At 53.5% G+C, this 12,037-nt stretch overlaps 1 protein-coding gene across 2 annotated transcripts; it reads left to right on the top strand.

Annotated features, from left to right (window-relative positions):
* The first annotated feature begins 1,350 nt into the window (after positions 1–1,350).
* KCND1 (potassium voltage-gated channel subfamily D member 1) lies at positions 1,351–9,653 on the top strand. Of its 2 annotated transcripts, XM_030305590.1 has the most exons (8): positions 1,351–1,571; positions 2,891–4,135; positions 6,080–6,242; positions 6,345–6,428; positions 6,520–6,618; positions 6,891–7,141; positions 8,228–8,449; positions 8,775–9,653. In XM_030305590.1, the coding sequence occupies exons 2-8, from the start codon at positions 3,015–3,017 to the stop codon at positions 8,791–8,793; spliced, it is 1,959 nt and encodes a 652-aa protein (XP_030161450.1). In that variant the 5' UTR covers positions 1,351–1,571; positions 2,891–3,014; the 3' UTR covers positions 8,794–9,653. The 2 variants fall into 2 exon arrangements, with proteins under 2 accessions (XP_030161450.1, XP_030161451.1); XM_030305591.1 differs by having other exon boundaries at positions 1,352–4,135; positions 8,228–9,653.
* Positions 9,654–12,037: the final 2,384 nt, after the last annotated feature.

The following is a 12,037-nucleotide window of genomic DNA, read 5'->3' as shown; positions in this document are numbered from 1 at the left end:
GTAAATAAATGACGGGCAGGGCTATGGATAGACAAGTAGATGGGTCCGGGGGGTACATAAGGAAAGGTTGGCAAATGGGTGGATAGGGTGAATATACAAATGGGTGAGCAAGTGGGTGGGTAGAGGGATAGGTAGAGCATTTGGTTGTGTGGGTGGGAGAATGAATGGATAGGTGTGTGGTGAGTGGGTGCAGGGATGGAGAAATGGACAGATCGGGAGTGTGATGAGTGGGCAAACTGAGGATTATGTGCATGGGTTAGACTGATTGAAAAGTGGAAAATTGGCCTGGATTTATTGCCCCCCTGCACCACACCTTTATTTTTTTTAATGTTTATTTATATTTAGAGAGCACTCACAAGTGCCTGAGCGGGGGAGGGGCAGAGAGGGAGCGAGAGAATCCCAAGCAGGCTCTGCACCGCCAGCGTGGAGCCCTGTCAGGGCTCAATCCCACAAAACCCTGAGATTATGACCTGAGCCAAAACCAAGAGTCAGATGCTCTCCTGATTGAGCCACCCAGGTGCTCCCACCACACCTTTAATTACTAAAACGGAGGCCTCCCCTGTGTGCCCTGCCCTGTGCCATCCCCTTTCACGTCACTCCTAATGTGCCCAACGACACTATATAGGTAACGTGACATCTGACAACTGAAGATACATTGCAAGTCACTTGCTCAAGGACATAAGTCAGTAGCAAAGCTGGAGTTTGAACCCATCCATGCCTGGTACGCTTGGTACCCAGTGCTCTATGCCATCCAGGAGCAGAGTCCTCTGGGGAGAAGGCATGAATGCAGAAGGCTCCTGGACATGGACGGATGAGGGAGACTGCCCCTCAGCATGGGGCCCGCCTGAGAGAGAAGCTGGTATGGGGGTGGGACCTGGCTTGTCCCATCTGCACTCCCCTTACCCCCCACTTCACATCTGAAAACAGGATGGTGCTCCAATCCCACAGCAACAGCTTTGGTCAGAGCTGGGCTCTAACCCATGCACCCCCCCCCCAGGGAGCAGCTTTGGGGGCCTTGCCATCTAGAGAAATGCCCCCCACCGGTCCCTCCATCCACCCCCTTCTCCAGCCCTTCTACAGCATGGGGGCAGGGAGGGGACACAGCGCTGCATCATTCCCCATGGCACTCCGCTCTGGGGCCATTAACAGACGCCTCCCCATCGATCGGATCTGCTAAGTGCTGCTGATTCAGACGGGTGGGGGTGGGGGCCCCTGGGGGCAGAGGGGGTAGGAGCTGGGCAGGAAGAGGGGGGAGTCCAGGAAGGAGGTGGGGAGAACTGGCAAAGCTCCCTGCCACCCCCATTTTCCAGATGACGCGACTGAGGCCCAACCAGCTTTGTAGGAGGCGGAGTCTCCCCAGGGTCCCTCTCAGGCTGTCCTAGGGGAGGGGGCTCTGGGAGCCACGAGGCCCCTCCCTGTCTCTCTCTCCATCTCCCGGCAAGCTCAGAGGGGCGGGGAGAGAGAGCCAGAGGAGGAGGAGAACTCGGGCAGCTCTGCAGAGGGGGGTAGGAGCTCCGGTGTTTGGTACCCCCAGCCCCACCGCTGTTGCCGCTGCTGCAGCGGGGACACAGGTGAGGACGGCCCTTTGGGGAGGGGGAGGGGGCCACCCACAGCGCTGTCCTTGTCCTTCCCTGGTCCAGCCCCCACACCCTAACCCATCCTGGGATAGTCCCCAGGGGTTCTGCTGGACCTTGTCCTTCCAGGGACCCAGCCCCCTCCCCCTGCCTGTGCTGCCTTCTCCTCTCCTAGGCCTGGCTGTGGCTGCTTCTCCTCTTCCTCCTCCTGCTGCCGCTGCTGCTACTGCCGCTGTCCGGCACACACTGACAGCCCATCGGGGTGTGGTTTCCCCAGACCAGCCCCCAACGGTGGGACACAGCTTTATCCTGGCCTCCCCCATCCACCTCCTGCAAGGCCCACCAGCCCCCCTCCCTGGAGACACACCCAACACCCTTTCAACACCTCATCCCACTCTCCAACCCATTTTGGGGGGACCCCTCTCCTCTTAGTCTTTTAACATCTGGGTGCGCTGGGGCTGTTCCCAACTTCCAACGGAGCACCAGGGGGCTTCCTCGGGCCCCTTTCCTCCCCCTGGAACTCTGGAGAGGGTAGACCAGACTTTCTCAGCACCCCCCATACCCGTCTCTCCCAGACACCTCTCAGTCTCTGAAAGATAACCTAGCCCCATATCTACCCCTTTAGATACCCCATTGCCTTCCCTAGCCCCTCTAGGGGGCCCCACCTCGCCTTCCTTCCCCAGAACTCCTGTAGAGTATAGACACCCCCCCCCAGGCTATTCTTGGCAGCTCTAGGCACTCCCAAGACACCTCTCAGCCTCTTTACAACCTCCTGGTTCTATAGCCACCTCTTACATTCACCAACCCCTTTCCTAGATCCACGAGGGAGCTCCAATCCCCTAATCTTTTCCCCAGAAGTCTTGAGGGTGTGGACAACCCACCTCACTTTTCTCAGTCCCTCCAGAACCCCGCTCCAGCTACTCTTGGCCTCTTTCAAACACCTCTGGTCCCATTTCTAGTCTTCTGGATGCACCAATCCCCTCTCCAAGCCCACTAAGGGGTCCCAGCCCCATTTTCCCTCAGAACTCTTGAGAGTGTGGACAGGTCCCCAGCGTTTCTTGCCCCTCCTAGACACCCCAGACATCTCACAGGCACCTGCTGACCCCTCTAGAACCATCTCAGCGTTTCTAAACACTCCCTGAGATCCTCGTTGGTCCCTCTAGGCTCCCCTTTTCTGCTACTCTCCATGTCCCCCTAGCCCCTTCTCCGTAGTTCTCTCAAGACATCCCCCAGGTCCTTCCCAGACCCTCTAAATGCTCCCCAAGCCCCTGCCCATCTCTCTAGTTCCTCCTCCTGGTTCCTCTTGGCCTCTGTAGACACCCCCAGTTTGCTTGTGCGAGTGGCCCAGGGCCTCCCCAAGTTCCCACCATCCTGGAGACAGCCACACTCTCCTAAAGGCCACCCCCCCCCCCAGTCTCCGTGGGCCTGGGGCGCGGCAGGATGGCGGCAGGCGTGGCCACGTGGCTGCCGTTTGCGAGGGCGGCCGCGGTGGGCTGGCTGCCCCTGGCCCAGCAGCCCCTGCCCCCTGCGCCCGGGGTGAAGGCGTCTCGAGGGGATGAGGTTCTGGTGGTGAACGTGAGCGGACGGCGCTTTGAGACCTGGAAGAACACTCTGGACCGTTACCCTGACACCCTCCTGGGCAGTTCAGAAAAGGAATTCTTCTATGATGCTGATTCCGGCGAGTACTTCTTCGATCGCGACCCCGACATGTTCCGGCATGTTCTGAACTTCTACCGCACGGGTCGGCTGCACTGCCCGCGGCAGGAGTGCATCCAGGCCTTCGACGAAGAGCTGGCTTTCTATGGTCTGGTGCCTGAGCTCGTGGGCGACTGCTGCCTCGAAGAGTACCGGGACCGCAAGAAGGAGAACGCCGAGCGCCTGGCGGAGGACGAGGAAGCTGAGCAGGCCGGGGATGGCCCAGCCCTGCCTGCCGGCAGCTCCTTGCGGCAGCGGCTCTGGCGGGCCTTCGAGAACCCCCACACGAGCACGGCGGCCCTCGTTTTCTACTATGTGACCGGCTTTTTCATTGCCGTGTCGGTCATCGCCAATGTGGTCGAGACCATCCCGTGCCGCGGCCCCGCGCGGCGGCCCCCGAGGGAGCAGCCCTGTGGCGACCGCTTCCCACTGGCCTTTTTCTGTATGGACACGGCCTGTGTGCTCATATTCACGGGTGAATACCTCCTGCGGCTATTCGCCGCCCCCAGCCGTTGCCGCTTCCTGCGGAGCGTAATGAGCCTTATCGACGTCGTGGCCATCTTGCCCTACTACATTGGGCTTTTCGTGCCCAAGAACGAGGATGTCTCAGGCGCCTTTGTCACCCTGCGTGTGTTCCGGGTATTCCGCATCTTCAAGTTCTCCAGGCACTCACAGGGCTTGAGGATTCTGGGCTACACACTCAAGAGCTGTGCCTCTGAGCTGGGCTTTCTCCTCTTTTCCCTTACCATGGCCATCATCATCTTCGCCACTGTCATGTTTTATGCCGAGAAGGGCACAAACAAGACCAACTTTACTAGCATCCCTGCGGCCTTCTGGTATACCATTGTCACCATGACTACGCTTGGGTGAGTGCAGACCCTGTGTTGGGAGCTGCCCGATCAATTACACTCACCCTTTCTGAAGGTTAGGGTTAGAGGGCTGCCTGGGTGGCTCAGTCGGTTAAGCGTCCGACTTCAGCTCAGGTCATGATCCCATGGTTCATGGGTTTGAGCCCCACATGGAGCTCCTCACAGGGATTCTCTCTCTCCCTTTCTGCCCCTCCCCCACTTGTGTGCTCATGCACATAAACTCTCTCTCTCTCTCTCTCTCTCTCTCTTTCTCAAAAAAAAAAAAAGATTGGGAAGATTAGATAAATGATTTCTTTTTCTCAATGTGCACTTCAGTTTGCTCATCTGTCAAAACGAAGGGAGCTGGACTAATCTCCAAATCCCTCACAGCTCTGACAATGCCTTCACCTTCCAGGTCAGGAGACTTGGGTTCAAGGATTGTTTTAACAGCACTTTTTCTGTTGACCTTGTTTTCTCTGGACCTGTTATCTCCTGTGTCAAATGAGACATGATTATCCCTTCATCTAGAGGGGATTCAGTGACATCACAGTTGTGAAAGTTCTCTGAAAGTTTCTGGTGTAGGATACATAGGTACTGGCTTTCTATCACCCCCTTTTCCCATCTTGAGGACCCATGTCTCCCAAACCTCTAGAATCATCTGCTGTATGGGGGTACTACCCCTGTGGCTTTGTGATTCTTTGATGTTCTCCAGGACAATGTATTTTCGACATTATTTTTTAAGTGCCAATCCCTGAGAGGAAACAGTTGGGATAAAAGTATCACACGGAATCACCAAACTCGTGTTCTTCTTAAAGACATTGTCTAGGGCAGGTACCATGTTCCTCTAAATTTCCATCACTGGGATTAGGTATACAGTTGCTGCTCAATATCTATTGAATGGATGGATTGGGCTTGATCAGTGCTTTAACAGAGGTACAGAAAAATTGATTTGAGGTTTGTATGGAGTAGAAAGTAATTCTGGTTGGGGGTTCACAATTGGATCGACAAACAAATGCTGAGTCCTGAGAGTGGGTTGGAACTGGGTATTTGGGTGCCTTTTACCCTACTGAGTCCTCACAACAACCCTGGGAGGGTGGACAGCTGCCTGCATCTCATAGTTGAGGACACAGTCTGAGATGACACATCACAGACCAGAAATGGCCAAGTTGGAGAGACTTTTAAATGAGTCAAAACAAAGAAATAAGCAACAGCCATCCTTGGGGGGAAGAGGGACATGGACTGAGCTAAGGCCTAGAGGCTGGGACCGCAGAGGGGAGGGGATCTAATTGGTCCCGTGATCAGAACAAAAGTGTGCTGTGTGATCTTGAGCCAGTCAGTTACAGAACCTCCCTGGGCTTTGGTCCCCCCACCCCCACCCTGTGAAACAAGTTGGTTAGACTGGCACTGCTCCAGCTCCATGGGAGAGGAGGTGGCATGGAGACAAGGAGGACGGAGTTTCAAGGCTCCCCCCTCCCCTATTTTTTCATATGAGGACAGTTTCAAGACTTTTTTTCTGGAAGATAAGAAGGGGTCCTACCTACAGAAGGTAAGACAGATGTAAGCAAATACAACAGAGCACTTCTCCCGGGACTCAGAGCCCCTCAGCTGGCTAGTGGTGCTGGGACTCTCTCCCCAGGAAACTATATTTACTGCCTGTCACTTCCTCCTTCTCCCCTCTGCTTGGTATTAATAGATTTCCAGCTGACTCAGATGTTCGGTGTGCAGCTCAGATGGGGGCAGCAGATGGTAGGGGCCCAAGGGCCAGTTTCTCATTTGACCCCCACCCCCCACTGGTGGCCACAGAGGTCTTTCCCCACATTTTGCAGAGTGAGAAACTGAGGCTCAGAGAGTTTCAGTGCCTGGCCAGGGTTGCAAAGTGCATCAGGCTGGATGGAACGGAGGGGGAGACTGAGGGGTGCTTGAACACTTTTCTTGACCTTGGCTTACCTCCCCCGGCCCCAGCTATGGAGACATGGTGCCCAGCACCATTGCTGGCAAGATTTTCGGATCCATCTGCTCCCTCAGTGGTGTCCTGGTCATTGCACTGCCTGTGCCAGTCATCGTGTCCAACTTTAGCCGCATCTACCACCAGAACCAGCGTGCTGACAAGCGCCGAGCACAGCAGGTAACTGCCCCTTCCATCTGAGTACCTCCTGTTCCCCATACCCAAAGCCAGTCTACTCTTGTGTTTACCCACCTGACCCTCTATCTCCTCCTCTCTCTGTAGAAGGTGCGCTTGGCAAGGATCCGGTTGGCAAAGAGTGGTACCACCAATGCCTTCCTGCAGTACAAGCAGAACGGGGGCCTTGAGGTGGGGAGGGGCCTGAATTGGGGTTGGGGGGTGAGCAGTGATGGGAGGAGGAGAGGGTCCTGACCTCATCCCCCTGCTCCGTCCACTCCAGGACAGTAGCAGTGTGGACGAACAGGCACTGTGTATCAGGAACCGTTCTGCTTTTGAGCAACAACATCACCACCTCCTGCACTGTCTGGAGAAGACAACGGTGAGACCTAATGAGAGGTGGCATGGTGGAATGAGGGGGTTTCCTCTGTGGGCAAGCCAGTTCCCACCCTGGGATGGGAGGCTCACTACTAATTGTGGAAATCACACAGGGCTTCCTGGAAGAAGGCCCGGTACAGCTGAGCCTTGAAGGATGGGCAAGGGAAGGGAATCAAGAGTGACTTCTGGAAAGAAAGGAATGGCCTAAGCAGAGGCCTAGGGGTGGGGTCAGTTCCTGTGTGGTGCCTTGTGACTGTGCCTTCCTTCTGCCCACAGTGCCACGAGTTCACAGATGAGCTGACCTTCAGCGAGGCCGTGGGTGCCGACTCACTGGGGGGCCGCACCAGCCGCAGCACCTCTGTGTCCTCCCAGCCTGCGGGACCTGGCAGCCTGCTGTCCTCCTGCTGCCCCCGCAGGGCCAAGCGCCGTGCCATTCGCCTTGCCAACTCCACTGCCTCGGTCAGTCGTGGCAGCATGCAGGAGCTGGACACACTGGCAGGGCTGCGGAGGAGTCCTGCCCCTCAGAGGTAAGCGCCCCCACCTGTTGGCTACCCCTGGGGAAGCTCAGACCTTGCACCAGGGCCTCTGAGGTTTCATGACTTGGGGCCTAGCAAGCCAAGTTCGAACCCAAACTCCTGTATGCTGGGAGCTTGGGATTATCTTGTCTGGAACTTGTTCTTCATTGGTTCTTTCAACAAACATTTATTGAGCACCTATTACATGCCAGGCATAATTTTAGGAACTTTGGAGTTCACTTCAGGAGTTTAGGAGTTGAGTCCACTTTAGGCAGTGAAGAGAACAGATAGAAATCCTTGACCTTCTGGAATTTATATTTTAGTGGGATGAGACAATTAATAAACAAAGAAACACAGAGATGATATAGTATGTTAAGTGCCAAGAATAAAAATAAATCGGGGATCGGGGACAGAGAACACAGAAGAGGGTGTGATGCAGTTTAAATAGTGTGGTCAGGGAAGGCTTTGCTGAGGTAACACCTGAAGGAGGTGAGGGAGGGAGCCATGTGGATGTCTAGAGGAAGAGCTGTCTAGACAGAGCAAATAGCCTGTGCAAAGGCCCTGAGGCTGAAAAGGGTCTGCATGTTAGAGATGTAGCCAGGAAGCTACTGTGAGTGGAGTGGAGTGAGTGAGGGGGAGAGTGGTAGGAAGTAAAACCAGAAAGGAACAGGGACAGGGTTGTGTAGATCTGACTATGGATTGTTGTGAGAATTTTGGCATCATAAGGAGTAACTGAAACGGAGAACATTTTTGAATGTGTGCTCATTCTGTTCCGGGCACTGCTCTGAGCACTTTGTATCACTTACCATCTCATGTAATCTCCACAATGACCTTATGAGGTAGAAAATGCTGTTATTCCCGTGCTACACATGAAAGAAAAAGAAGAGAGGTTTAGAGATGCTAAAATGAGACCAGGATTTGAACCCAGGACCATCTGACCCCAGAGCCCTCACTGGGCACCACCATAATTGAGGATGCAGATGAAGCATTTAGCACAGTGCTAGCTTTTCAGTCAGTGCTCATTAAATGTCATGATCACTGTGGCAAGTATTAAGATGACGTTTTAAGAGCCTTCTGTCTCCCCACCCTTATCCACAGCCGCTCAAGCCTCAATGCCAAGCCCCATGACTGCCTTGACCTGAACTGCGACAGCCGGGACTTCGTGGCTGCCATTATCAGTATCCCTACCCCTCCTGCCAACACCCCAGATGAGAGCCAGCCTTCCTCCCCTGGTGATGGTGGTGGGGCCAGCAGCACCCTCAGGAACTCCAGCCTGGGTACCCCTTGCCTCCTCCCGGAGACTGTCAAGATCTCTTCCCTGTGAGCAGTGGGCCCGCCCATCCAGAGGGCCCTCTCGATTCTTGGGGACTCCTTTCCAAAGCCATATTTTGGGGAGGTGGGGAGGGGCATGCCTGGGGACCCCTTCTGCCCCCCACCGAGAACTATGCAATGGAGTTTCATGGAATGGCTCATCTGGTGGGGAAGTGGCCAGGGAAGGGGGCAACTTTCCCCACCCCAGACAGCTGTTCCAGTGGGCACTGAGGTGCTGGGCTTCCTCAGGCCCCCGGCCTCCTTGCCCCAGCACACTGGGACTGGCCTCCGTCTCCTAGCTGGCCTCCTGCATGCTCCTCTTCTTGTGTCCCAGGCTCCCACCTGACTTCTGAGCTCTGGCCTGACGAGAAGAGGTGAGACCCCCTCTTCTCTCTGGCTGGGCTGTGGAGGTTTGGGGGTTCAGAGAAGAGAACCTTCACCTCTGTTCTGGCCTCTAGGGGAGGTCCCCACCCTCCACCAAGCCCAACAACTCCCCGATTCTGAAGCTTGGAATGCAACCACAGGCTTCATGGGCTGTGGCCTCAGCAGTGACCTGCCACCCCCCTGCCCTCGCCTTGGCTCAGGGGTCAGGCTGCCTCTCCCAATACACACAGATAGCACAAATGCCATTCCCCTTTCCTGGCTGCTGGAAATGGGTCCCTGCAACCCCGTCCTCCGCTGGGCCCCCAGCAATCTCTAGCAATAGCAGTTGCTGCCGTGACATTATGCAAAGCCTCTGCCCAGTTTGCTGCAGCGTTTACATCTGCCCTAATCAGAGGGGCCACCTCTAAGTACTCCTCCTCTCTTCTCTGGTTTGTTTCCTCCCTGGGTTGGGCTGGAGCCTGGACTGGCTGAGATAAGAGCCTAGCAGCCAGTGAGAGCTGGGCTGTGTTTGGAGATCATAGGCTGATTCCATGTTCTTGGGCAGAAGTCCAGAAGCGTCAGGGGCTGAGGCCTGGGTTGTTCCTGAACTCTGGGAGTTGTAGGAGGCAGGAGGAACTTCTTGATTTCCTCCTCCTCCTCCCCCACAACGCCTTTTCACATATTCCTCTCTCTTTTCCCTCTTGGGTCACCTTCCGGAACTCTGTGTCTGCTCTTGGGCTGAAATCTGGCATCATCTCAGGTTCCCTGTCCCCAGCACTGTCCCTGTGGAGCTGGTGGCTGACAAAGATGTAGTTTCCATCAGTCAATAAAACCTGAGAGGAGAGACGAGGATGAACACCTCCTGGCTCTGTGGGTTCGGAGGCTGGGTTGGGCTGGGGGGTTGAAAGTACTCTGGTTTCAATTCCTTCCAACTAGAAGGACTGGTGTGGGCACAGGTATGGGAGGTCAGTGGTTGGTGACACGTTGTGGAAAATGGGGATCTAGGAGAAATTAAAGACAGTGGCTTGAAGAGTTGAATCTACATCCAGCAAGGCAGGCCAGGATGTCTTGAGACATGCCCCTAGGACATCATCTGCTCCAGCTTTCTCACTCACAGATGGGGAAACTGAGACCCAGAGCAGCACATGCTAGGTTAGAGGAGACTTAAACCCAGACTTCCCAACAGCAAACGGCTCTGAATTGAACCCTAATTGAAAGCATCTCTTGGGAGCACCTGGCTGGCTCAGCCAGTAGAACATGAGTCTCTTTATCTTGGGGTCGTGGGTTCGAGCCCCACATTGGGCCTAGAGCCTACTTAATAAAAGGAAAAAGAACTCAAGAGTGAAAAAGAAAAAGAAGTAAAAAGTATTTCTCAGTTTGGTAAGTTTCCCTTCCTTGTGGACATCCCCTACATTCTGGGCTACTGGGTACACTAGACTAGTGTGTGACTGAGCTCTGTGGAGCACTAAGACAGACCTCGCATTTGGTTTAACCTGGGTTCCAATCCTTAAAACTTAAAACTTCTCTTGCCTCAGGTTGCTAATCTATGAAATAATAATTACCAAATATAATACATGTATAATAACATAATACAGTAATTCACCAAATATTTAAAATTTTTTTCATGTTTTTTTTAATATTTTTTTTCAACGTTTATTTATTTTTGGGACAGAGAGAGACAGAGCATGAACGGGGGAGGGGCAGAGAGAGAGGGAGACACAGAATCGGAAACAGGCTCCAGGCTCTGAGCCATCAGCCCAGAGCCCGACGCGGGGCTCGAACTCACAGACTGCGAGATCGTGACCTGGCTGAAGTCGGACGATTAACCGACTGCGCCACCCAGGCGCCCCAAAATTTTTTTCATGTTTTATTTATTTTTGAGAGGGAGACAGACAGAGTACCAGTGGGGGAAGGGCAGAGAGAGAGGGAGACATAGAATCCAAACCAGGCTCCAGGCTCTGAGCTGTCAGCACAGAGCCCAACGTGAGGCTCGAACTCGTGAACCGCGAGATCATGATCTGAGCCAAAGTCGGATGCTTAATGGACTGAACCATCCAGGTGCCCCCACTAAATATTTATTAACTGCATATCACATGCTAGCCCTAGTGACACAAAGATGGGTAAAGAAGACATTGTCTCTGATCTCCCGAGGTGAGCATGGAAGGCAGATAGTTAAGCAATTACAATGTAGTGTTGTAGGACTAAAATCGATGGGATTGCAGAAGCATGCAGATGGCAGGAGGACCTAAGCCGGCCAACACCCAAAGAATGAGGTGGAGTTGGCCAGGTAAAAGGATAAAAACGTTTCAGGCATTGTACAGCATGTACAATGACCTAGAGGTTAGAGAGCAAGCCCAAGGCCCTTGGGGAACTTAAATGAGTTCAGTACAGCTGGGGAGGAGAGTGTGAGGTTGTGATGAGAGCAAGAGATCACTCCAGCTCACAAAAAGCCTTTGAAGTTATGATACAGATTGTGGACTTCATCCTAAGGATAATGGAGACCTCTGCAGGTTTTTAAATAGGAAAGTTGTCATGAGGTTTGCATTTCAGAAGGATGGTTCTGGCTGTGGAGAGTGGATTCTAAAGAAACAGTCCTGGTGGGAGGAAGAGCAGTGAGGAGGCTTTTGCAGTATTGGTAGGTGATGGTGGCTTGGACCACGTAGTGGTGGTAACAGTTGGAGAGTCAAGAGATTTGAGAGGTAGAGTTGGCAAGACTTGGGATTGACAGGCATGTGGGAGTTGAGGAAAAGGGAGCAGGCAGGGTTGACTCAAAAGTTCTGGCTTGGGCAAAGGCTGAATGGGGGCACCATTCCCTGTCAAAAGGAACATCAAAGTTGTTCACACACAGTGCCAGGCACATAGTAAGTACTTGGTGAAGATTAGCTACAATGATCATCCTAAGTTCATGTTTAGGTGTGTAGTGCTAGACAAATATCCAGTAGGAAATGGGATATATAGGTCACGTGAGAGGTTCAGGAGAAGATTCAATGTGATAACATGCACAGGCATTTGGCACAGTGCCCTGAACACAATAAGCCTAGTAAACGTGAGTCCTCTCCCATTAAGTCTCCAGAGCAGAAAACACAACACTCTTTTTGTAGTCATTTCTTCAGGAGTATTCCTGAATATTATTCCTGAAGGAAGAACTGAACCAAGGTCGGCATCTGAAGGAAGAAGGTTAGGTGGCACTCAGAAGAGATTTCTGATCATCTTTCTTTCAGTCAACATGTTGTA

This window comes from Lynx canadensis, chromosome X, assembly GCF_007474595.2.
Source record: "Lynx canadensis isolate LIC74 chromosome X, mLynCan4.pri.v2, whole genome shotgun sequence".
Classification (NCBI taxonomy): domain Eukaryota; kingdom Metazoa; phylum Chordata; class Mammalia; order Carnivora; family Felidae; genus Lynx; species Lynx canadensis.
This window is presented reverse-complemented; position numbering and strand designations above follow the sequence as displayed.

Coding starts and splice junctions, on each gene's coding strand:
- KCND1 (XM_030305590.1), top strand. CDS start 3,015: ATGGCGGCAGGCGTGGCCACGTGGCTGCCGTTTGCGAGGGCGGCCGCG. Junction 6,429..6,519: donor AGCAGAACGGGGGCCTTGAG/GTGGGGAGGGGC, acceptor CGTCCACTCCAG/GACAGTAGCAGTGTGGACGA. Junction 6,619..6,890: donor ACTGTCTGGAGAAGACAACG/GTGAGACCTAAT, acceptor TTCTGCCCACAG/TGCCACGAGTTCACAGATGA.